Source organism: Coffea eugenioides, chromosome 6 (assembly GCF_003713205.1).
Source record: "Coffea eugenioides isolate CCC68of chromosome 6, Ceug_1.0, whole genome shotgun sequence".
Lineage (NCBI taxonomy): Eukaryota > Viridiplantae > Streptophyta > Magnoliopsida > Gentianales > Rubiaceae > Coffea > Coffea eugenioides.
Window position 1 is genome coordinate 11056325 of NC_040040.1, and position 24288 is coordinate 11080612.

Consider the following 24288-nt stretch of genomic DNA (forward strand, 5'->3'; position numbering starts at 1 on the left):
AATAAACTAATCGAAGCAATCTAGATTCCATTACCTTAATCTTAATTTTTAATTACCATCACCGGTTGATCTGGAAGACCAAACAACTCAGACTGTCTTTCTTCTTCTGTTCTTACATAACTCCACTCTATAAATGCATCCAAATGATCTTATTGACTAATACCAGAAATATGTATAGCCTAAAATATAAGATGATTTAAGCCAAATGAGAAGACCCAAATTTATCTTAAACAGCCAAGAAAGGTTAAATCCATTGCTTGAGAGGGAACTGGAATCTTTCCAGCTAATTATTCACATTATCCCACATGTTTCAGTTCCAAATAAACCCAATTTCTAGGATACTGCAACTTTATCATGCAATTGGTGACGACTAAAAACCAGAAGCATTACCTTCAAGTTTTTAATCATGGTTGTCAATGGTGCCTGTTTCAACATTTCTGCAGAAAATGATACGAAAGAGAGACTACTCGAATACTGTACTTCTGCCCGTAAAAAGTTAAAACTTGAGGGCGACCACCAACTATCATAACAGGAATAAGGGATTAAAGGCTGAGATCCCGCTACCAAACTTCTTTGCAGTAATTGTGGAATTTACATAATTTACTAAATCATAATGCCGTTTACGTGATTTTTTTCTCTCTAATTGAAGAAAAATATACTGAAGAAAAGAACTATTCCATGAAGAAATTCAAAGGACCTACTTTTCCAGAATCTCAACGAAAAAAAAGAAAAAACTAATAGCTTCAGAGCAAATGACAAAATAAGGGCCAAAAAATCGCTGTTGAAGCAATGTGACATTCATAGAGCAAACATCAAAACTAACTCATCAATCAAGTCAATTTTCCACCCAAAACCAAGATGAGCAGCAATTAATCATACCATAGTCCGAAACCATCTCTCGCTCGAACATGGATATTCCTAAACCAAACCAATATATAAAGGGCCAACTCAAGCTTCAGCTTTCATGACAAATAAGCACTTACATAACCAGCTTCGGTGCAGTAGAAATCAAAATGTTTTGCAATATGTGTACCACACATGTACTAAGTTGTTAACTGAAATTCAATATCATTCCCCAATATGTTTTTGCACCAATCCTTAACAACCAAATAAAGGAAAAAGAAGAAGAAGAAGAAGAAGATACAGGCTAGATTATAGTAAACAGATAATCACAATAGCATGAAGATCACCTCCAACCATAGACCACCTGAGCGCACCTCTCTTTAAGCCACCTAAAGCTCTTCTTCAAAGACCCTTTAACTTTACCTTCAACAGTATAGACCTTATAGCTAGCAACCCTCTTTTTCCTCTGCAATTCCGGATCATTAAAGCTCCAACTTTTTGAAATGGACCCGTTGGCGGACTTGCCTTTCTTGAGCTTTACATCCTTAGAAATTTCCGTGTGGCCATTGTTTGCTGCTGTTGCATAGGAAGCACTATAGCATCTGAGATCTTGCAGCCCAGTTGGGTTCGAGGAGGGGTTGCTATTGCTGCTGTAGCTGTAGCTCTCCAATTGAGAATTCCTTCCGTCATGGTAGGACTTGGATCTGAATTCTTCCATTGTGGGAGGAAATCAAGAGCAAAAATCTTTTTGTTTTAGGCCTTTCGTAATAGCACTAGGAGAATATGGTTGCGAGGAGGATTCCTAAGCTTTATAGTCGATGCCAGTAATAATAATACGTGAGTGTGCTCTGGTTTGGTTTTCGGGGCCGTCGGTGGTAGTGGTGATCTGGATGCTGGTGGTACTTACTAGGTGTGTGCAGTGGAGAAAGAAACTCAATGGATGACGCCAAAATACATTTTGTCACCCAGCAATAACTGCTTGCCACTCAGCTATACCCAATAAGCATGCAAACAGACTTCCTGATTTTGTTATAATTCCTCTGGACTGCAGATGCAGATCCCTTGAATTACAAACAGACAGCTAAGCTAGAAGGAATTGTTCTAGTCTTTTGGTTGTTTTGCTCTTTAACCACATTTCCTCTTTATTATATAATGCAGAGAAAATATGATTTACCGGACCCAAGGAGGAAGCCTGTTTGCCACATAAGATAAGACAGTCCATAGAAGCACAGGCTAAAAAAGAATAAAACCTTTTTTTGAGGTACTCTTTTTCTTGGTATCCAACATTTACTCCCACATACAGCTCCAAGGCAACATTTACTCCCACTTAGAGTTGGCCGTTCATTATGAGTTCAAGCGGCGCTAGTTACCAAAACATGCGTGGAATACATTTAGGGGGAATACAGAAACACATGGCCTGCGAAAAGTCAAAGCACGTAATACCACGGATTCTTACAATAAAGAACGCGCCATAGATAGGACCATTCTCTTAAAAAAATTTTTTTTTTTTTGGCCTGGTACGCACCATGAATAGCCAGTATTCTATTCATTATGATCGAACCAGGCAACTTGCAGTAAAAGTGTCCGGTGGGTGACCCAACTTTTCGGAGAAAAGACCACCACTTGGCGGCGTAGACTCCCCGAGCAGAAGAAGATATCCTAAGGAGTAATAAATTCTGAGGCCAAATTCACAGGTGCCCCAAATTTTTATTGTACCAAAATAAATGGAATAAAGAAACGGGTAACTTATACAAGAGCTTGACGGCACAACATATTACCATGGACCTGAAAAATTGGATAATTTACAAACAGTCAATGTATACATCATTGCCGGCTTGCTGCTACTGATACACATTACACACGCATTACATTTCGTACCAAAATTGTTAGCCCAAACTCAATTCAGAAGGGTCCGAATATGCTATGGCTATATGCACGGAACAACACATCACGCGAGGCGACATTGCATTGCAGACGCAGATGGTCCAAGTACAGTCGCGGGTATGCACCTACACTAGTAAAAGCCCAGGACAGCTGGAATCCAGATAGTCCCCGCTCCATCGGCGAACAATTTTCCGGCTATGTTGAATTACCTTTTCTGTTCATCAAGTCATGGTAATAAAGCAGCACACACATGGGTTGACCAAGAATGCAAAAAAAGCACCAAAATATCATATTCCCCACCTGGATAAAACAGGATATGATCAGCCACAGGCATCTTAATGAGAAGTGTCAAGAACAACTACAGGTAAAATTTCTTTTGTTTGTACATTTTATTTGTATCTGCAGGAGTCCAAGGATTATAGCATAAAATAGCACGAACAGGTTGTGCATATGAAAAGTTGAAGATTCTTAGCCACAATACTAAAACATAGCTCTTAATGGCTGGTACGAAGCTACGATGCTTGTAATAACTCAAAGAAGACTCGTACTTGCACTTACTTCCAGAGAAGATGAACAAAAGACAACGAAGACTCATACTTGCACTTACTTCCAGAGAAGACGAACAAAAGACAATCACACACACAATCATCAACTGCTCTATACAAGACACAAGTTACAGATAATCATAGGCTACAAGAATCCAATATTAAAAAGACCTACCATCGAATTCTTGAACTTGGCTTGCAAAAAGTTTGTCAATACAACCAGAGGAACCTGTCCAAAAGAGGGGAGAGAAAAAACTTACTCCTGCTGGAAACAAAGAGAAAACAGATGCCATATATAATCTGGGTCATCTCTGCTTCTTGGAAACTAAATTAGCAGAATACATATGAATGAAAGTTTCAATACAGAAAGATGTCTAATAGATACAGCGTACATACTACCACCTGTACTGTGAAATACACTATTAATTACATCATGTCAAGTCTTTCTGCAGATGCACAGATAGGTTCTCTTACCTGAAACATGATACCAATGAATGCCCAAAACTTGAATATGTGGCATGGAACAGCAATACACAGCTGCCAATGAGCACAAAGCGCAGTCATCATAAGTTCCATGCATTATTTGCTTACATGTTAATAAAAAAAGGAAAAAAAATGAAAAATGTTCGATATCTATGGATCTGGCAAGATATAGGAAGTAAATGTGCACCAACCTCGTGGAAGATAGCAGAAACAAGGAACACAATGAGTATTGCAACTCCCTGCAACAAAAAGATGAATATTAAATCTAAGTAACAATAATTTCATTTTTACAGCGGACCTTTAATGTGGAACAGGAAAGAAGGATGTCCATTCATACTACTTTAATAAATGGAGAGCAAGCAGATGTGTGGTGTAACATTTTTATCTTCTCCAATACTACCCCTGCATGAATAACTGCCCTTGTTTTTCTTTTTCTTTTTTCTTTTTTCATTTTTGGGCTCTAGGTGAACTACCTATTACTTTACCAATTTTATTTTTCTCTTTGATTGTTTAACTACTAGTCTTTCTAAACTATCCATAATAAACTTTGTAAAAGAGTTGGAAGGTTCTTTGAAGCTTGAAATAGTTCATTGGAACCATTGAACTACTCAGCAAGCATCAACTTTCCAAGAAGACAAGAGGACAAACAAACTCAATACATTAGGCAGCTTGAAATTGGAGACTTTACCTTAGGTAACCCATTGCGCAAGCAAGGAAAATAAATGTGGCGAACCATCCATTTATGGACAGGCTGCAATCAATAAAGGTTTTAAGCAATAATTATTACAACAAAAATATATTAAAATACTGGTAAAACTGCATCTGCCAACAACAGAAATGACAAGAATCTAATGTATGAAGAAGAACATTTACAACATCTATCTCCTTTATGAAAGAGTATGAATTACTGAACAGCCCGAGTAACTGCAAACCCCACCAGCAAAGCCGGCACTTAGCTTAAAACACACTCAAACGGCATTTTGTGCAGCCAAAAAAACATAAGCATGCGCCACAAGAAATGCAGATACTCTATACAGAAAGCGTAAAAACATACCTCCTAATTCAACAAAACAAAATGCAAGACAAAAATGAGGACTTTCTTATAAGCTAAACTTTGTGATGCATTATACATGTCATTACATGAAGATACAAACAGAGTCTTCAATCCACCAGGACTGCTATAGATGTGCACACAGAAGGAAAAGGCAAATAAAGAAAAAAAATAACATCCTCAGAAAGGCAAATCTGAAACTAATTCTAGAAGATTACATACCATGTTCCACATTCTCCAATACTAGCAACAGCCACAGCAGGACAACCATTTCAATTGATGGTGGGAGAACAAAACAAAATCTCTAATTAGTTCTAAGATAATTGGAATGAGAAATGTAAAAGAGGAAAGTAACAGCATAAAGATCATATTTAAGTCTTCTAAAAGTTTACCTCATCTATTGTTTTTGCGTTCCACCAATCCTTGTAAAATTCACGATCCCCGAAACACAGTATCTCAGCAAGTATATTTAACCTATATGATGTCACAGAATTATAATCAGAGTCAAGTGCTAGGATAACGATGATTGGCAAACAAACATGGACTCCATCTCCAGAGGAAGAGAGACAATCAAATCATTCCATATCATCTTCTAACCAGTTCTCTGTTTTTGGAATCACATTCATTCTAATCTTCTGTTTCCACCAAAATAGAGTTCAAGGTATGAGCCTTTTTCCGTTTTTGTTTCATGAAAGAAGGATTATGCAAATTCATTCATACTGTCGTTCCTTTCCCAATTTTGCTAATACATACCAACCAGTTTCCACAGCTAAGCCTCAAAGAAAATGGTGAATGACTCAACATCAAGCTAACACAATCACTTCCATGTGGTAGGATATTTAGTCATTTTCTTATGACAAAGAACATTGATCTTAAATCCAGTAGACTGTCAACCTCCAAAGATTGTGTATCTAATCTCATAATTTTTAACTGATAAAGCACCACGTATCTTCTCTATATCTTTCTTCAACTACGTGACTTCATACTGACATCAGGACTACATATGACCAAGGACACCCACCCATGACCCAACCCCTAACCCTCAAATCCCACCCAAAAATAAATACAGTGTCAAGCATATAAATCAGGTTCTTACCCATATAAGAATCCTCCTCATACGGCACTGGACTGGACAAAAAGATTGAAATGGGAAAAAGTTCTCTACTAATTTATTAAAGAGAAGATGGCTTACCATAGATGGAAAACGCAGTAAAACATGCAGAGCCAAACGTATAAATTTGGAACTGAAAGCTTCAAGACCCTTTCAATCGCATATAGAAGATTTCCTTTCAGAGGATGTTGGGAGTTTTGCACGATTGGATTGATGTACTGCATGATAATATGACTTTGTCAGCTGAGTTTTACACAAGAAGAACCCAAAAAAAGAAAAAAGGTAAGAACCAAATTTCCCACAAAGAAGACAGAAAATTACCTGCTCTATGATAAATCCCATAAAACCTGTAAAAATTACCAACTTGATGAGTTGAGTCACCACCCAACCTTTCCGAATGTAAGCTGTGCGTGGATAGCTTAGCTGCAAACGACAGTTTCTCAGTATAGACTTATCAAAAAATTTCACCACTAAAACCAACAATGCTAGAGTAATTAGGAACTTAATGACTTTATACTGAATAGGAAAAAAATGTTCTCTATAAATGAAAATGCACACAGGAGAGTTTTCAATTTCCCAATAACATTGTGTAAACCATTGAATACAACCAATATAAATCTTTTGATGAAGCTCACACCTAGCAAAGAAATTTTTCTCTGAAAGTATTTTTTATCAACACATAGCATGGAACATCAACTACCTTAACCAGCTTTTTTCAAAATTAAATAAGTCAAGAACCAAACTAATGGATTTGCTTTCCTTTTTCTCCTCATTTAATTCTTTAACAATGAACTAAATGCCATATCAGATCCTAGTATGAACAATAGCTAAACCAAAATACTTAGGCCAAAAGTAATTTGCACACATTCAACCTAGCAGCAGCTTACAAGATAGAATATAATCTCAATCTCTCCTAAGCCGCATGTTTAACCTTCAAAGAAGAAACCCAAAATTAGGTAATAGTGGCTAACAAACCCATTGTTACTTGATTGCCTCTACGGTTGAGAAGGATTACTTACGGAAAATTTATAAAGGTTGAGAATAAAATGAAAGCATCTCTGAAAACACACAAAAAGTGACCACAACATTCTCCATTGCCTCTGTGGATCAGAAGTTTGCAGTTTGTACAAACTTGAGATGGTGAGCAGTACATCCATTGGAAGTTTAGGCTCCATTTCCATTATTGATTGAAGCATAATCTGCATTAGTATCCTAGAACCAAAATAGACCAACAAAGCCTCCCACTGTTTTGTAGGTGATCACTTGTATATGCATAACATATATTGGAAGATAGACTTCGCTGAGTTGTAGGTAGAATTTAAAAAAAAATTAACTATAATGACACAAGATGACACCTTTCCAGAACAAAGATTACATAGTTTTGCATACCCCATCACACATCATAATCCTAACCATATTCACATCAACAACCGAGAGCTCCTCACTGGCACATTACAACATAGAGGTCATGATCTCAAAACAATAATGTGGCAAAATTATCTCTCTAGAAACATCATGAATGAAGACATTCCAGACTTCATAGGTTAATTCAAGTCCATATGCTCCTAAAAATCTCAATAGAATACCAACAGGAGATAAAATGTTAAAATAAATTAGACAGGGCTAGAGCATGTTTACCTGGTAACATAATGTTGGAGCAACCATGAAGTATGCCAAACTCTTAAAGCTCACATCATAGCTGAAATCCGTATTCAAATAGTTGGGCAAGACTTCCCCCTATCATTAGAAAAGGAGCTTAAAAGAACTGGCTTATGCTTTCTAAAAATGTTAGACTCAAGAACTTGGCGCAAAACTCATTTATTTTGCACCTTCAAGTTTTCAGGAGTCCTCTAATTAGGAACCAAAAATCAGTAGGTAAATTTCTACACTATTGACAAAATGGCCCAAAAAGTTAAAAGTTATCTGGAGAATAATTACATACAAAATGTCCATCCAAAAATTTTAAATTAACTTCTGAAAGCACAAAACAGACGCAAGATGTGCAGAAGTGAAAGAAAGAAAGCATAAAATAATATATGATATGCCAAGAAAGAATTTCTTAAGCTTCACCACCAAATTTCCCACCACATAGGGTCTGACATTATCCATGGAAATATTGACAAAATGACTCGACAAAAGTTGATAATCAACCAACAGAAAAGAGTGTGTTCTTCATACCTTCTCGAGTGACTTTGCAACTGCTCTCATGTCATAATTGGTATGCGCATAGGATATCAATTTTAACCACACAACGCAGGCACACAACATCAAGTTCACGCCCGAGAGAACAACAGAATCACACCTGAGCATTTCAAACCTCTGATTAATAGTTCACGACTAAAATTGCGACAAACAAATGCCCAGTTTGACATAATATTCCCATCTCCCATGTTAACAAGTAATGCCACAAAGTATATATTGCAGTAAAGAGAAACATCTGAGTCATTTTCCATATTTTATGCTTCTTGTGTTTCCACCTCCATGATGAAGATGACAGACGAGAGTAGAGCAAAAAGTTGCAACCAAGGCTATTCAACCTAATATTGATTTCAAGACTAATAAAAAAAAAGGAAAAGAAATCACATTTTAGTTGTCAAAACCTGACATACATTTTTCATAATTAATCAGAGATCAACTTGTGTGCAAATCTTGACACATTCAGTAATTTATTTTAGAACTTTAGAAAAAAAAATTATGGTCACTGCTCTTAAACATATCTCACAACTATCCAAAACAGTAATGCAAAATGTATAAAAGCAGTTCTACATCATTTTTCTTTGAACTGGCATGGTGGACCTGATGGAAATAAAGAACCATACACAGTCACAATGCTATAAGTTGATAACAAACCTTAGAATGACAACAACAGGATACAGAATCGCAGTTGTACTTATTATGATATGTAGAATGACAACCACCTGCAAAATTTAGCCCATTTCTTTCAATGTCAGGATGAAAAAGAAAAAAAAGGAGAAAGCAAAAATAACAAACAACTACATTCATACAAAATCCAGATACATACCATTTACAAATACCTAGTGATGATCCAACATAAAATAGAAATTGAAACTTACCGGTTCAGAAATGTACTTTTTCTGCACCAATTTTTCAACAAAAAATGACGCAAGCGGGAGAACAAGAAGACTGAGACTGCAAGATACCAGAAAAGGAAATAAGTATTTAGGCTCACATATGTAACCCAAAAAAACCAACCTTAACTCTTTGCCGTTCTAGTGTTTGGAATTGGCAAGGAGGAGACTAACAAAAGCAAAAAAAGAGAGTCGGGGGGTAAAGTTACCAGCACATGAGAAGAGGCCAATCCCCCAGTGATCTCGAACTAAACCAAAAACCTGACTTAATTAACCACCCATACTGTAAAGATATTAAGAACGCAGTCAATATGGTATGAATATAACCCAAAACTCTCAAATAGATGGCAGGCCAGAATATACAAGCTAGTGCTAAATTAGTACTGCTTAATAAACATCTGTTGTTGCTACACGGTAGAATGCAATAAAGTCTGCACTGAGGACTGCTAATGTGCTTCATATGTGTCAGAAAAAATGTAACGTTAATTAACAAGCATAACTGCCAGAAGTAGTCACACACCTTCATCAAATTTTCAATAATAAGCCGGCCGTTTACCGCAACAAGTACCACAATACAGAGATTGAAAAGACCCGCATGGCTCTGAAACAAAAATTGCAATGAGTGCCCTGCACTACAACATTCTACTGAAAACTTTACGGAAAAGAAAAGGTTTCAGAAAAAAATCAAATAGTTTAAAAAAAAAGATTAACCGCTGCATAGAATTCAAATACTCAAATTTCAAGCCATAAGCGCCAAATCAATAGAACCTGTGAATTCTGTACACAGAGCTCAACTCTAGTATACTTTACGTATCACATAACAAAGCAGTAAATCTAGCTACTTTAGATTAATTACACGTGTAATGTAATCTACGTTGCGTAATTAGTGAGGCAGCTGAAAACCTGTTTGAAAATGGCGTCAGAGCTAAGAGGGCTCTCCTTGATTCTCCGGTGAGCCGGCGCAGAAGGTCTGTAAGCAAACTTCCACGACGACGATGACGACGACTCAACTCCACCACCACTACCACCACCACCTCCCCTGCCTTCGCCACTCCCAACCTTGTCCTTATCATCCTTTGCGTTGCTCAATTCCCTCACCAATTCCACCCCACCACTACTCCCATACACCAGTTTACTTCGACTCCTTTCCTCATTATCATCCGTCGAGTTCCCTTTGGAACTCGAGTCCAAGTCCGAATCCGACTCAGGAGTCTTCACTACGTCCTTCGCCGCGGCGGCGGCGACAGCCTCCACCACCACCGAACTCGCTGTCCTCCTCCTAAGAGAACCGCTCCGATCGTAATTCGAGTTCTCCTCCTTATTCTCCGCGCTGGAGATCGTCGTAGTCGTAGTCGCCGTCGCTGCAACCACAATCTCCGGCGACTCCATGATCGCCATTTCCAAAATTTCTAGCTGTATACGGAGAAAATTTATGTATGCGGATGTTGTTGTAGATGAGGAAACTCTCTTTCCGTGACTCCGTAGAAAGATATAGAGAGAGAAGGATTGGGGGAAAAGTCTAGAAACGACAAAGTGTGATTGGTAAAGGAGAAGAAAATTGAAGCGGTCGTGTTATATTTATGTGGAATTGTTTTTGTGTAAATGAGCAACAGTATTCAATTGGAATATCTCTATTGCATGCAGCAATTTTATATACTACTGAAGATTGTTGGTAGAGAGAGAGAGAGAGAGCGAGAGCGTGTGCGTGTTTTGGTGAAAGGGAATTCCCGTGGGAGGAGAAAATGGTGACGAGAGAAAGTGGGGACGAACGCCGACGGGAGAAGGAGCCGCCGCTTGGAAGTTTCTGACGGGCGGGTGCGTTTGACTGTGTGTCTGCGTGTTTTATTTTCTTTCCATTTTTCATTTTAATTAGTGGATGCTAAATAGTGAGTTTATATTATGCTGGAGTATAAACTATAAAGAAGGACGGTACAAGAGGTGCGGCGTGGCCTACCCCAGAGGAAACAGGTCAGGATGACAGGGTCAGTGACTGACGGAGACCGCGTCGCTCTGGAATTGGACCACCGCACAGGTCGCTTACATATATTCTGTTACGTTAGTTCAGGTTACGATGCAGAAAGGATTGGGGCCTAGACCCTGTGGTACTGGTACTCAATTCCATCAAAACCCTTCTTGGATCGCTGTAAATGAATCGAGCTGCTTGCGAATGAATTCGAGTCGAGTTCGAGTCGATCGACTTAAGCTCGAATTCGAGTTGATTGAGTGAAATTTGAATTTAAAATATTAAACTCGTTGGTCCGCGAGACAGCTCGCAAGTTCCAAATATATATATTATTTTAATAATAAAATTATATACAGTATATATTTTTAATATTTTATTATTTATTAAAAAATATTATTTTATTTATTTTTTAAAAATAAAATAATTAGAACTTAACCTTTAAAATTGTCATTTCGTCGAGATCGAGATCGAGTTCGATAAAATTAAATTAAAATTCAGCTAGATTAGACCAAATCCCAACTCGACTCGGTTCGTTTGGTAGCCCTATCCTGCATAGAAGTAACACTAGTATAAAGTTTTTAAAAATCAGATAAAATAATTATAGTCCCACAAACATCTATGCATAGATATTATTGCGAGATTTGTGGAATAGACTTAAAAATTTCTAAATCTGATTAATTAAAACCTGAAAAAATTCGAGTCTAATAAAAGAAAAACTAGACACCAGTACATTATTATTGTTTAAGTGGAAAAACATGATCCAGCCTAGATGAACAAAGATGCTCATCATTTAGGCAAAATTATTATCTAACTGCGTGGACGCATGGTTCCTTTCTTATTGTATTTTCTTTCATTTTTGCCAGCATTGTCTGTCTGTCTTAGAACTTCTCATGCATGAATATTCAACAAGCTCTGAAGAATATCCCTCTGGGTTGTTTAAATGAAACACGATGTTTAGTGTTTACCCTGTCTGGCCGTTGGTGACTTAGAAAACCAGTAGAAGCTGTGGAGTATGGTTTCAAGAAGTGATGAAATCTTATTGTCTGTCTTAGAACTTCTCATGCATGAATATTCAACAAGCTCTGAAGAATATCCCTCTGGGTTGTTTAAATGAAACACGATGATGTTTACCCTGTCTGGCCGGTGGTGACTTAGAAAACCAGTAAAAGCTGTGGAGTATGGTTTCAAGAAGTGATGAAATCTTAAAGATTAAGCAATCTTTGCAAGACGTGACCCACCTTTGGTCAAACCACTCGATCTAAAAAAACGATAAGTTGAACAGAATACTTGAATAGAATACTGCTAGTAGGGTCATTTTATCTTTCTTGATCAATTTCTTTATGGCAGGCACGTTACCCAGCTGGTACTCTACCCGTCCTGCAATACGTGCTGAGTTCCCGAGTTCCGCACTTTCTCCGCAGTCTGAAGGTTTCAAATTTGGGTTTCTTTCTTCCTCCTATTCTCGACGCAGAATTAGTCAAACAATCTGCGCTAAGGGTTTTCCAGCAAACAATCCTAAATAATCATCCATTATATCCAACCTCACGTCAGTGCTCTCGGACCAATTGTATGTTGTATCTGAATTTGAATTCATTCATCAGCAACACAAACTGAAATTTAATTCGATGTCGACCCATCTGCTAAAGTTTTGAGTAAAAGCATATTATTATTAAGTAATAGCCGAAATCAAAGTCCAGAAGTTAAAAAAAAGGGGCGGAGTGCTTTGGACCTAAGCTGATGCAGCGACTAAGATGAGCAGCAGTTGTTTGCAAATGAAGTTGCTCTAACTTGCACTAGCTGACTATATAAAACCCAAAGAAAATTGTCAGAACAATTAGAAAACTTTTGCAGCTCCTCAACTAAACGAGTTTTTTCAGAGAAGATCCGCAACGTTTGATGGCAGCTCCTCAATTACTACGTTGTAAAACCTTTGAATGTCAGAGAGCATTCTTTCATCGTCTCTCATCACGAAGTTGATGGCAACACCTTTCCTCCCAAACCGTCCACTGCGTCCAATGCGGTGCAGGTAGTTCTCAGGCTGCGTCGGAAGATCATAGTTTATGACAAGGGAAACTTGTTGGACATCGATGCCTCGAGCCAAAAGATCCGTGGTAATAAGAACACGAGATGAACCAGAACGGAACTCGCGCATTATTATGTCTCTAGTGTTCTGATCCATGTCACCGTGAGTGGCAGAGACCGTATGATCCCGGCTACGCATCTTGTCAGTCAACCAGTCGACCTTTCTTCGAGTGTTCACGAAGATTACACTCTGAGTGATGGCTAAGGTCTCGTACAGATCGCAAAGCGTCTCGAGCTTCCATTCTTCCTTTTCAACGTTCACAAAGAACTGCTTTATGCCCTCCAGTGTGAGCTCATCACGTTTGACAAGGATCCTAACAGGTTTATTCATGAATTTCCTCGTTATCTCGAGCGCTTCAGGAGGCATTGTTGCGGAGAAAACTCCAACTTGGACTTTTGAAGGCAGAAGTTGGAAAATGTTATAGATCTAGCATCAAGAGTGAAAACAAAATGTTCAACAAGACTTAACCGTAGCGGTTCTTGATCTCTGTCTACTGCACTTCAATATGAATATGGACAGTAGTGTCTAACTATAGATGAAAAAAATGGGTTCTACTAACTCCTAGACATATATCACTTGCAGCCAGTATATCTACACTTGTGAGGACATACAGTTACAGAAAGAGGAGAATACCTGATCCTTGAAACCTCGAGAAAGCATTTCATCGGCCTCATCCAACACAAACATTTTAAGATGGTCAGGTCTAAGGGACCGTCTTTGCAGCATGTCAAATACACGCCCAGGAGTTCCAACAACGACATGAACTCCAGAGGCCAAAATGCGTTGGTCCTCACGGACGCTGGTTCCTCCTACGCAAGCATGCACCTTTACCCCAAGGTAGTCTCCGAGCGCTCGCATAACCTTCTCAATTTGCTGTGCAAGCTCACGAGTAGGTGCCAAAACCAAAGCCTGGCTTTGAACTAGTCCATAGTCTAGCTGTTGAAGGACACCAGAGCAGAAAGTAGCAGTTTTCCCAGTTCCAGATTGAGCCTGTTGAATAACGTCAAGACCTTTGCAGAAAGGAACAATTCCCCTTTGTTGAATAGCAGAGGGTTTTTCAAATCCTACATAGACAACCAACTTCAGTGCCCGCTCAATTCTGGTAAGGCAAGCAACTAAACAAAGAGGAAAAGGAAAAGTAAAATAGAACTTTCCATGCTTATGTGAAAAAAGTTACACTTCTTCAAGACACATTTCAAGGAGGAGACCAGAAAGACCTCTATGATTCAATATTTTACCTCAACCATATAATTGAAACGAAATTATGGCACTAAAAGAGTTGAGAATCAAATGTAAATGGGCTGCAAGATAATAAACCAAGCAATGCAACTAACATAAAGCACCAATCTTGAGTTCAAAGCTGAGAAGAGATATACCATATGCATAGATGCCCCTCAAGAGGTTCTCCTGCAAACCCATACCATCAAAGCTGTCCCAGACCTCATCATATGATGTAAAGAAATCTTGTCCATCAGCCGAAAGCCTGTGAACACAAAGAAACAAAAGAAATTTTACTTGCATCTAGTTGAACGTGCCTACCCTGTCATCGTGTTGGAAACTCTGGATATCAGAATTTGAAGAAAATACAAAATCTTATCTTTCTCAGGAATTAGGTAAGTAATTCATTATGTGACAGAATGATTGAAAAAATTAAGTTGTTCATACAAATCACTCATTTTGGTATCATATCGGCGAGCATCAAACTGTGATCCATCTGTTGCCACACCTGCCATGACTGCCAATTTTTCAAAAGTTAGGCACCTACATCAACATCTCCATAGTTTTCAAGAAAACACAAATTCAAAACAAAATATATTAAACCAGTAAACCAAAGCAAATTACGGACATGATATTTCGTTTCAGTTCATATTACCTTCCCTGAATTCCAGTTCAAAATTCAGCTACGATTTCCGTCAACCTCAAAAGTAATTTGTTTATGATCTTTGAGACTTTTAACAAGCTACCTTTTGATCATTACAGAACATTATCCAGTACTGGAAAATAAACATGAAACTGACAGCATCTCATCTACTACTTGTATCTTTATACATTTTGCAATTTAGTCATTCAAGTTCAATCTGATCCGATGATCCTTGAACGAAATAAACGGATCACCATCTTAGTCAAATCCCAGAACCTATTTCATATCTTTCTTTTACAATGCAGCTTAATTATTTGCACAACACCCACTGCAGCTCGCACAGAGCAGATATCCATCCATGTTAAATCCAAACAGAAAAGAAAATAAAAACTCTTGCATGCAACAAATGAAACAATGTTTATGTAATTATTTTAGAAGATCATTGTAGTAACATATACAGCACAAACACTGAAATGTACAAGGAATCACACAAGAAGCACTGCAAAGAGAAATAGAATATCACCCAAAATAGAGAAATCGATTGATAAATAGTGTCAGAAATTCGTCGGAGTAGAGAAAAATGTTGGATAGTTGCAAAGTATGTTCCTTTTTTTTTTTTGGTGCCCTTTGTGTGTGTATGTGTGCGTGTGAGAGTGTGTCCCACACTCCTCGGATCTTATAGCATGGAGTTTTCAGAGCGGGAGAGGGAGAGGGGAGAGTATCGAGTGATAATGATGATTAGAAAAGGAAAGCGTCAGCATTTTTTGTTTAGTTTGTGGAAGTTGTCCATGGGACTTCCCATTACATAAATTGCACGTGGCTACTAACTATGATGAGTTTAGAAGAAAATTTTCTAACATCCACGGTTCTCTTTGAGTTTAAACTGATCCCTGAAATAGTTTCCATGTGCCAAAAAATATTTGAGGTCTCCAATCAAAATCAAAGGCCCATTAGTCCCATATTTTCAGATGCATGGACACTGGATGATAGGCTAGTAACAATGAAGACGGTTCTGGCAAGAATCTCCCTAAAATAGAGAGGGATTATGTAGGAAAATTTACAAGGCAAGTTTTCAACTGAAAAATGGCACTGCGACTGCTCAACAAACCACCAGTTGCAAAGAGAGGATTTCACTGCCGGTCGTATTTAGGGGCCAGCATTCATTTGTATGGTGTTTGAAGCAGTTACCTTTAGTTTGAAAGACTCGCAGGTAGGGCAAATCCCTTCAGAAACTTTTTGTAAAACTTAGATAGTTTTCCAAGGACGTATATACGTTTTGATATCTCAGGGGAACGGTCAGCGTCCTGTTACCGTATCTTCTTTCCTCAACTTCATGAATATTTTTGCCCCTGCTGGGCGTTGCGCAATTATCTTGCTTTGAGAAAGCCAGTTGAAGCCTCTCTCTTACAGCATGCAGTATAGCCCCGTCCACCACGATGGGCATTAGAATCTATTCAAACTCTAAACAAGTAATGAGCAAGCCTTCATTGGTTCATGCAGTCAACATACCTGAAAAGGGTCCGAGCCTCACCTCTTGGCATGTTTTGGTAATAGCAAGGCATATTAGAAACCATCCAACAAGACTACCGCACCTGACTCGTCCAACTTACAGCGGCCTTTGTGACTTGTCCATATTCCTCGCAATTCATGCCGATTAATGGTATCCATAGGTACAATTCGGTGACTTCTTGCAGTCTAATGAACGAGTAGTTTGCAAGTTTTTCATGGATAGACTTAAAAAACTATTCCGTTAAAGGAAAAAGATGAGAAATCCGATGTAGTAGTGTGCTAGTTTGGTTTTTCTTTTTCACCATCCAGTTTTCTGTTATTCCCAAATTTCTTTCTGAGTAATCAAATTATTTACTGTAACATCTAAAGAGGTGCTATTACGGCAGAGTAAGAATCAAGAAGTAATGAAGGAAATGCTAGAAGCCCAAAACTTTCTCAACGTCATTCCCCATTTGGCTTCCAATATTTTCTGATAGTCACAAGTTCCACATCCACGGAAGCGAGCATTTCATCATTTGTTCCTCAGATCCTTGTCCTCTCAGACAGCAAGGATGTGATAGAAATAAGACTTTTCACAACATATTGGGAAGTAAGTCATCAGTGCACGCTACTTAGCTTTGACTAATGCCGTCTAAAGCCCTCTGCACCGGAATGTACACAAGTGGCTCCCAAACTGCGAGATGATATCCACTAATGCTCCATAACCAGCCACAGCGACAACCTGAGAACAATTAAAAAGAGGAAGTATAGGCAAAGAATTAACTACCATGCAGCGCTCAATCTTCGAAGTACAAAATAGTCGTAGCATGTGGTTAGTGATTATCATTATTTACTTCCAACACAAATCATGAATTCAAGTGATCCCCATTAGCAGAATGGAATACAAGAATGTTCACAAGGTAGTTTTGCAGTCTGAAACATAACTCACCCCAGAAGAATGTAAAGAGACAGAAAATGAAGACTGTGGAGCACATTGTATCTTGGAAATAGTATCTCCATTCATGTCAAACCGGCTGACCACTGGTTCTGTTCCAACTGCTAATATCTGAAATACAAAGGTTAAAGAGTATCATATGAAACTAATTGATGAAGAATTCATACTAGGAAATGAAGAAGGTTTGCATGGCTGAAATGCTGACAAAAGAGGATCACATCTAATATGAAAAGAAATGATATAACAATATCTTCATCGACGTCCAACTCAACATCCCGCACTAACTGCTGCAATTCATAATAATGATGTAAAATTATTAAAGAAGAAGAGCAGGATTAAACTGAAACTGCAGTTGAAGGAGATACATGTGACTGAAGAGTTGCGCCAACAGACAATCATCAAGAATTATGGATACACTCTAGGAGGAAATTCCGTCCCCAACAAAAAGACAGAGAGTCAAAAATAAACGCGTAAAAGAAGAACCAAAAAATGTTATGGTAGATGATGTCAAAGGTCTGAATAAAGTATTAGGTATACTTAACCTATTAGACAAGTTTTAGAAGTCCACCACTAATCAAACATTTTGAGTCAACATATAGAACTTTAAGAAAGATGTTATACAAAGAAATATATGAAAAGATGAGAAACTACAAGTTATTGAGGCTTATAAATTCAGAGACAAGCCCAAGCACCTGCACTTTATTGATCGCAGAATGTCAAGATGTGAAATACATGTTAATTCAAAAGAACCACATTGTTAAGGAAGATGATCAAAGACATTCAATTGTAAAATTAGCCTCTGACAACAGAAAATTCTGATGTTACAAAAGCAGTTCAGTGGAGAAGAGCTTATGGAATAAATTTAGAGCACGAAAGACTCACTTGGTTATTGTCAAATGAAACATCCTGTACAGAAGCATTTGTGCTCATCCTTGACACACACTCGCAAGCAAGAAGATTCCAAAGAGATAATGACCTACCACTCCCACAAGCCTACAGGGGGTAAATGCACATCCAAGTGAGTAGCGGGCAACTTTTCCGTTACAAACAAAAAAAACTATCCAATTTTGTTCAATTAATTTTGTCAAGAAAAAGAAGACTACAACAGAAGGCCATACCCAAGACATTGCATACAGGTATGCAGAAAAGAGAGATGCCATGTAAAGGTACTCAGAATGGGGAAAAACTTAAAATCAGGTGTTACATGAGTTCTTACCAACCAGCTCTCACTATCATCGAGAGCAATGCAACTGATATCTGGAGAGGCGTCTTTCAAAGACTTATCCTTCCCTGGATTAATTCTTTCTACACACTTCCCACTTTTGCAGTCTGCTTTCACACCAATAGAAAAAGAGAAGAGGAAGGGGGAAAAAGTGCACAGATAAGTGAGAATAAGCACACAGGACATGAAAGATGAATAAGCACACAAATGACTTTAAGAATCATATTTACCCCATATTCGTATTGTCCCATCCTCTGAGCCAGTGATTATCTGAAAACACACTAGAAAGAAAGCAGAAAAAGAAACAGATTTAAGCAAAGTGGGAAATGAAACATAGAGATATCACTTAAGAATACAGCTACAGCATCAATACTGGAACATGAAGTTTTTAGGCTAATTTCTTAAACAGTGTAAATAAATCATGAATATCAGCATATAAACCCTAAGACAATCCACCACTACTGATACATGTTGAAATACTTCCAAGAGGAAATCACTTTCTCACTTGATTGGACATGAGTAGCAGTAAAGTCAGAAGCCTAAAGCAACTGAGTTCACAACCGAGAAAAGAACACTATGCAAAGACGAGAACAGTAGAAAATAACAGTGGAATAAAAAATTACAAAATAAAGAACCAATTCTTTCAAATAACACCAATAAGATGCCGAAGGAAACGATAGGTTATACAAAAGGCAATACCAGGCATCAACCTCTTACACAGTCCAAAGAATAAATGACAAAAAATAAGTACATAAACTAAGAATGAGAACCAAAAAATTATTTAGACCTGACTGTGAGAGCTTTGGGCAACAATGCAATGCAGATAGCCGGAGTGACCCCTGAAAACTGTTTTGATTTTAGACTTCTCCTGGTACAATATACCTCTTTTCAGTAAAATTGAATCATTTGCTAAAAGCGAAGATAGAAAAGCAACAAAGATAATCAAAGTTCAGAAACAAAGGGTGTCAATTAACAAACAAATACATGAAAAAGGAAAAAGGTCTACATGATTAGTCATCTACAGAAAATACATACCAAATCCCAGCAATATGCACAAGAGTCACCAGCAGCGGCAAAAATAGATCCATTCTATACCAACAAATGAAAAACCATGTGAATCAACAGACTGAATAAGAGTACACAAACTCTTACAGATCACACAAGCTTAGCTGCAAAAAATCAAACTTTACAATGAAACTGGACACATAAAAGTATCAAATCAAAATCTGCTAACAAAACTGAACTTCCTAGTCGGTTGTTAAAAGGCAGAGATTCAAAAATATAGTCACAGTCAAAAAGAAAAAGAAGGGAAGGAACACTAGGAATAGAGAAAAATCATTCAACCCTACGTAATTGTCATCTACAGTGTCCCTTCTAACTCTAACAGCCTGTGTTCCTCAAATCATTTGCATAGGTATAGATCCTTTAACCAAAAAATGATGACTTCAGCATGACTTACTGCATTTGATGACTTCATTACAGCATTATCAGAACCATAAAGATATTTCATCGCAAGATGGATCATCCATAAGGACATTGCAAGTCACATCACTAATTTTACCAACCTGCAACAATGGAGCTATTTTCTTCTGTTGTCATTTTTATTGTACTCTATTGTTTTTTGTCTTCCTTTTTATATATCAGGGAGCTGCTCTCCAGGAAAATTGTTGTACAAGCAGTTTGACAAAATAAGGAAAAAAATTACAAACCTGAGTGTCAACAGCAACAGCATTGTTCTCTGGGATTGGAGAAAGTGCGCTCCACGGACCTCTGCAAAGCAAATAATATGTAAGATGGAACTAAAATAAGAAAAAAAAAATAAACTTAGCATACTGGGCATAATGCTAAAACCAAGATGACAATGTTTAATAGAAATTTAAATAAAAAAATGTACACACCACAAGAATGGCAGAAACAGAGAACTAGAAGTGCTATCATGGGTGAGGGCATATTCATCCAAACCATGTAGTTTATGCTAATTTGGACCACCTACATAATGCAACAACAAAACATAAAGCAACATGCTCTAGCATGGGTAAGGGCATATGCACCGAAACCGTGTATCAAAAGCTAATTAAAAGCACATTATCTCATCCAAATTTGAAAACATGTTTTTAAAGTCAAAAGCTGTCAACCCAATCTACACTATGAAAAAATAGAATCAGTGGTGCCAAAATGTATCAAATGAAGTCAGGGACCAAATTTTCAATCCCACAAATTTGTGGAATATCAAAAAACTGTGGACATCCTTGACATGAATGTGTAAAGCAACAAGGATTTCCCCAGTGCAGTGCTATACTAGGTTTGAAAGTGACTAACTTGTGCTGAGGATTAACGAAGTCAATAACTGGCTGCATATTTCCCCCTGCAAAAGTTGACCAGATGAGATATCAAGTACATGAAACCAAGAATAATATAGGAGGAGACAAGATTTAAGATCAGCAAATACTTGCTATTACGAGTTATGGACCTACTTCAATACCATTCCTATCTGGAAACTTAAAATGTTGACTGTAAAAGTTTTAATCAAGCCAGCCAAAACAATACAACATCCTCCAAGCGAATATCTCAGCAACCAAGGTTAGTCAGAAATAAACAGATTGCAGACAGAGAGGCATTCAGGCAGACTTGTACCGTGAAATTTTGGTAAGTAGAATGCTGGATTTACAGACAAAGTTTATACAGGTTTTTTTTTTTCTACTTGTTACCACTAGCATTTAAAGATTGAAAGTTCTAGTAATCCTACATTTGAAACTCTGTTATGAAGAGGCATTACCTAAACTAAAATCTTTCTTTCACAGTTCAAAACTAGGACAATCCAATAACTGAAGTTCCCAGAACTGTGAAACATGTTGAACTCATTTTGCAATTTTAGTCGACTAGTGTACCATCTTCTGTAGACAATTCATTTAACCAAAGCCTTGTACATCAGACGTCAAAGATGGAAACTTGAAATAAATACTCAACCTCGTTTACTAGCCTAAATTAAAATGATTTCCATGAGGTATAAAATAATATATTCCATCATTTTGAGACTAAAGCATGCAAAGAAACAATGGCTTTAAGAACAGACCACCTTGCCCGGGCACATCAAAATCTGCTATTTCTTTCCATTTCCACCCTCGAATTCGACCATCATCCCCGCAACTGCACAACATTTCACCACGTAAAAATTGTTGCATGTCCTCATGACACAGTAGTAACAATCCCAGGAGTCAACTTCTATAAAAGACATCCATTTGTACACCACCACATGCACATAGCAAATTCTTTCAGTTTAAATATTATCATGCTTAATCACCAATGCTTTAAATAAAGCGCATAAGATAGTGAAATATGATGGATTAAAAAGATAGGCTATCTATGTACTTGACAGCATGTCATTATCAAAATTCGCATTCATCTCAAATAGAACCTCAGAAAGGTCCCAGTTTCATGTGCCATTTTAGTTGATTGCAAATGCAAGTCAAAAGTATTATCCCAGTGGGAAAATCTTAAGTTTCTTTTAACCAATTAATATGCTGACAGAGATTCCCAGCTTGATAAACCAAACTTGTTAAAGTATATATGACAGACTCAGCCCAAAATCAGTTTCATAGAATATTTCTAATCACATTCCTCTGTCCTTGTCTCTCTAAAGTTAGACACTCTCTCTCTCACTCTCTCTGTGGTTCAGTTGCCATAACTTTAATTTATTATGAGGTTACCAAACTAGTAGTGGCTAAACTGACTCTGATTGAACGAAAAGAAATACTAAGAACAAGAAGAGACAGGCTTAGACAGTCCAAAATAAGTGAAAAATGCAATTGTCAGCCCTTGACAATTGACAACTCAATTTCTAGTTACACCAGACAGACTCATCGTATTCCACAAAATTAAGTCATCTATTTTCATGTAATCCAACATGACATTTGAAAGCTCACAGACATGCTTACAAGCTGAATTGACAGACCAAGGAGGAGCTGAAATTCCATTCAATTACCTTAGTAATAAAGAATCCTCGCCATGGCCGTAAAATTTAACATCATAAGCAGGGCCTTCATGTCCTTGGATCAAAAAATTAGGTTCCGCTACCAACAAACTACACACCAAAATAATCAAGACGCCCAGTTAACCCAGATCACTTAAAAACAAAGCAAACACTAACATATTACCGGTCTCCGGTGCTCACTTACTTGTGAGCAGCTCTAGCATTCCCAAAACCCAAACCCTAACACAACAAGAAGAATTAAAAAAAGAAAAATCAAAACCGCACTTATATTCATATGAGATGAAAATCAGGTGGATGCAACCGAATTAGGAAAAAAAAATGTAGCAAGCGTGAAAGAGAGATGAGAGATTACGAGGCAAGAAGAGATGGAGTAAGAGGCGATGGAGCCGTCGCTGCAGGCCGTGACGATGACGTCAGGATTTGAGTTAGAATTACCAGGGTTTGGGGCGAAGGCGGTTCGGAAAACGGTCCGACAAAGAGTTTCCCGGTGCTGCAAAATGGAGTCTCTGTAGACGTCTTCATCCCAGTTTGTGCAGTCCATTATTGCTGCCGCCATTACTTTTTCTCTTAATTCTGAGTTTCTGGTTTGAGGTTTTAGATCATTCCCGTTATCACCAGCGGAGCAGGGAGGAGCAAAGGTTCGGTGGCGTAGTTGTCGTTAATTAATTTTGTGCCTTACGACATCGTTTCGCCATATTTTATTTTACTTCTATTTTTTTCCCTTGACTTTTACGTAGTCGGGAGATGTTAGGCATGCGTAAAAGTACCTTCCCCGCTATTTTTTGAGGTGTTTTTTAAAAATTTTACTGTAACAGTAACAGTGTATATGAAAAATTTTTACTATATAAATTTTTTTTGAAGTATTTGATATATTAAATGAATAAGATATTTTTTGAGTTATTGTGTATTACTGTAGCATTGTATTTGAAAAACTTATTTTTGAAAAAATGATCAATCCAAACGGAGTCATGACAGATTGTCAATGATAAATTTTTTTTTCTAGTCCAAAATTTATCTCCTTAAATTGTATTTGCAGTACGTTAAATTTACAATATGTTAAACTTCTTCCAAATTGTGTTGAGAGTGAGAAAAATTAAAAAAATAAATAAATTTCTTTCCTAAGAATGCGTTGAGTAATTCGGAAAAATGGAGAATAAATGTGAAATCTCAAATACGACCCATCTCACTTTAAAAAAAAAAAAAACTTTCTTTATGCCAACTTTGTTCTTCATATATTCGTTATCGGTACATATATATTTGATGACAGATAAAGATACATTTTAGTTATCATTTCTTTTATTTCTTCCAAAACTCAAGCGACTGAAATAAAGAATTTGTCATGTACAAAGCTTTCTTTTTTCCGTTTTCGTTTCCCTATTCTTGTTCATGTGTAAAAGTCCCTTCTTAAACTCTTTTTTAATACGCAGTAGTAAGTTACTTGAGCTTTTTTTTTTTCCAGCAACGATACATTGTATAACATACTCTATCCTAATCTAGGGGAAGAGGAATCTAAAGAAACTTGTGTTAGAGGTTAGTGGGTATACAGATTCAACTACATCAAAAGAATGTTATAGCACTACTCTTAATTTTTTTTTTACTGTAGGTAAAATTTGACCCTCATCTACGGTCCAAGGAGCGACTTAAATCCCAAGTCCTTCCGTGGCCACTGAGCTTACTAGGGGAAAAATTTTAAGTACTGAAAAAGAAGACTTGTCCACT

The 24288-nt window shown here is 37.5% G+C and overlaps 3 protein-coding genes across 3 annotated transcripts; all 3 read right to left on the bottom strand.

Moving 5' to 3' along the window:
- Window positions 1-1041: 1041 nt before the first annotated feature.
- Window positions 1042-1956, bottom strand: LOC113773400. Its single transcript, XM_027318040.1, has one exon. It carries the CDS (start codon window positions 1559-1561, stop codon window positions 1187-1189), a length of 375 nt encoding a protein of 124 aa, XP_027173841.1. The 5' UTR covers window positions 1562-1956; the 3' UTR covers window positions 1042-1186.
- Window positions 1957-2510: 554 nt separating this feature from the next.
- On the bottom strand, window positions 2511-10862 carry LOC113773398 (diacylglycerol O-acyltransferase 1A). Its single transcript, XM_027318038.1, has 16 exons — window positions 9910-10862; window positions 9527-9607; window positions 9216-9289; window positions 8992-9067; window positions 8768-8835; window positions 8096-8219; window positions 7556-7654; window positions 6239-6340; window positions 5999-6135; window positions 5199-5280; window positions 5029-5049; window positions 4444-4506; window positions 3947-3994; window positions 3747-3809; window positions 3448-3501; window positions 2511-3027 (listed from the first exon to the last, which is right to left on the bottom strand). The coding sequence occupies exons 1-16, from the start codon at window positions 10402-10404 to the stop codon at window positions 2923-2925; spliced, it is 1692 nt and encodes a 563-aa protein (XP_027173839.1). The 5' UTR covers window positions 10405-10862; the 3' UTR covers window positions 2511-2922.
- A 1909-nt stretch (window positions 10863-12771) lies between these two features.
- LOC113773540 (eukaryotic initiation factor 4A-15-like) lies at window positions 12772-23207 on the bottom strand. Its single transcript, XM_027318178.1, has 18 exons — window positions 22922-23207; window positions 22754-22788; window positions 22561-22659; window positions 21655-21725; window positions 20898-20943; window positions 20288-20348; window positions 19614-19667; window positions 19366-19446; window positions 18809-18848; window positions 18573-18685; window positions 18239-18349; window positions 17351-17467; window positions 17057-17143; window positions 15372-15412; window positions 14718-14813; window positions 14429-14535; window positions 13686-14116; window positions 12772-13478 (listed from the first exon to the last, which is right to left on the bottom strand). The coding sequence occupies exons 1-18, from the start codon at window positions 23123-23125 to the stop codon at window positions 12843-12845; spliced, it is 2430 nt and encodes an 809-aa protein (XP_027173979.1). The 5' UTR covers window positions 23126-23207; the 3' UTR covers window positions 12772-12842.
- Window positions 23208-24288: the final 1081 nt, after the last annotated feature.

What these genes read in the sequence shown, in the direction of transcription:
- LOC113773400 (XM_027318040.1), bottom strand. Translation starts at nt 1,561, where the DNA reads ATGGAAGAATTCAGATCCAAGTCCTACCATGACGGAAGGAATTCTCAA.
- LOC113773540 (XM_027318178.1), bottom strand. Translation starts at nt 23,125, where the DNA reads ATGGCGGCAGCAATAATGGACTGCACAAACTGGGATGAAGACGTCTAC. An exon ending in TTCGTTAATCCTCAGCACAA is followed by an intron (nt 20,349 to 20,897) that starts GTTAGTCACTTT and finishes TTTGCTTTGCAG; the next exon opens with AGGTCCGTGGAGCGCACTTT. An exon ending in CTCGAGGTTTCAAGGATCAG is followed by an intron (nt 13,479 to 13,685) that starts GTATTCTCCTCT and finishes TCTTGATGCTAG; the next exon opens with ATCTATAACATTTTCCAACT.
- LOC113773398 (XM_027318038.1), bottom strand. Translation starts at nt 10,404, where the DNA reads ATGGCGATCATGGAGTCGCCGGAGATTGTGGTTGCAGCGACGGCGACT. An exon ending in TACTGCGTTTTCCATCTATG is followed by an intron (nt 5,281 to 5,998) that starts GTAAGCCATCTT and finishes GACATCATATAG; the next exon opens with GTTAAATATACTTGCTGAGA. An exon ending in TGCGCAATGGGTTACCTAAG is followed by an intron (nt 3,995 to 4,443) that starts GTAAAGTCTCCA and finishes TTTTTGTTGCAG; the next exon opens with GGAGTTGCAATACTCATTGT.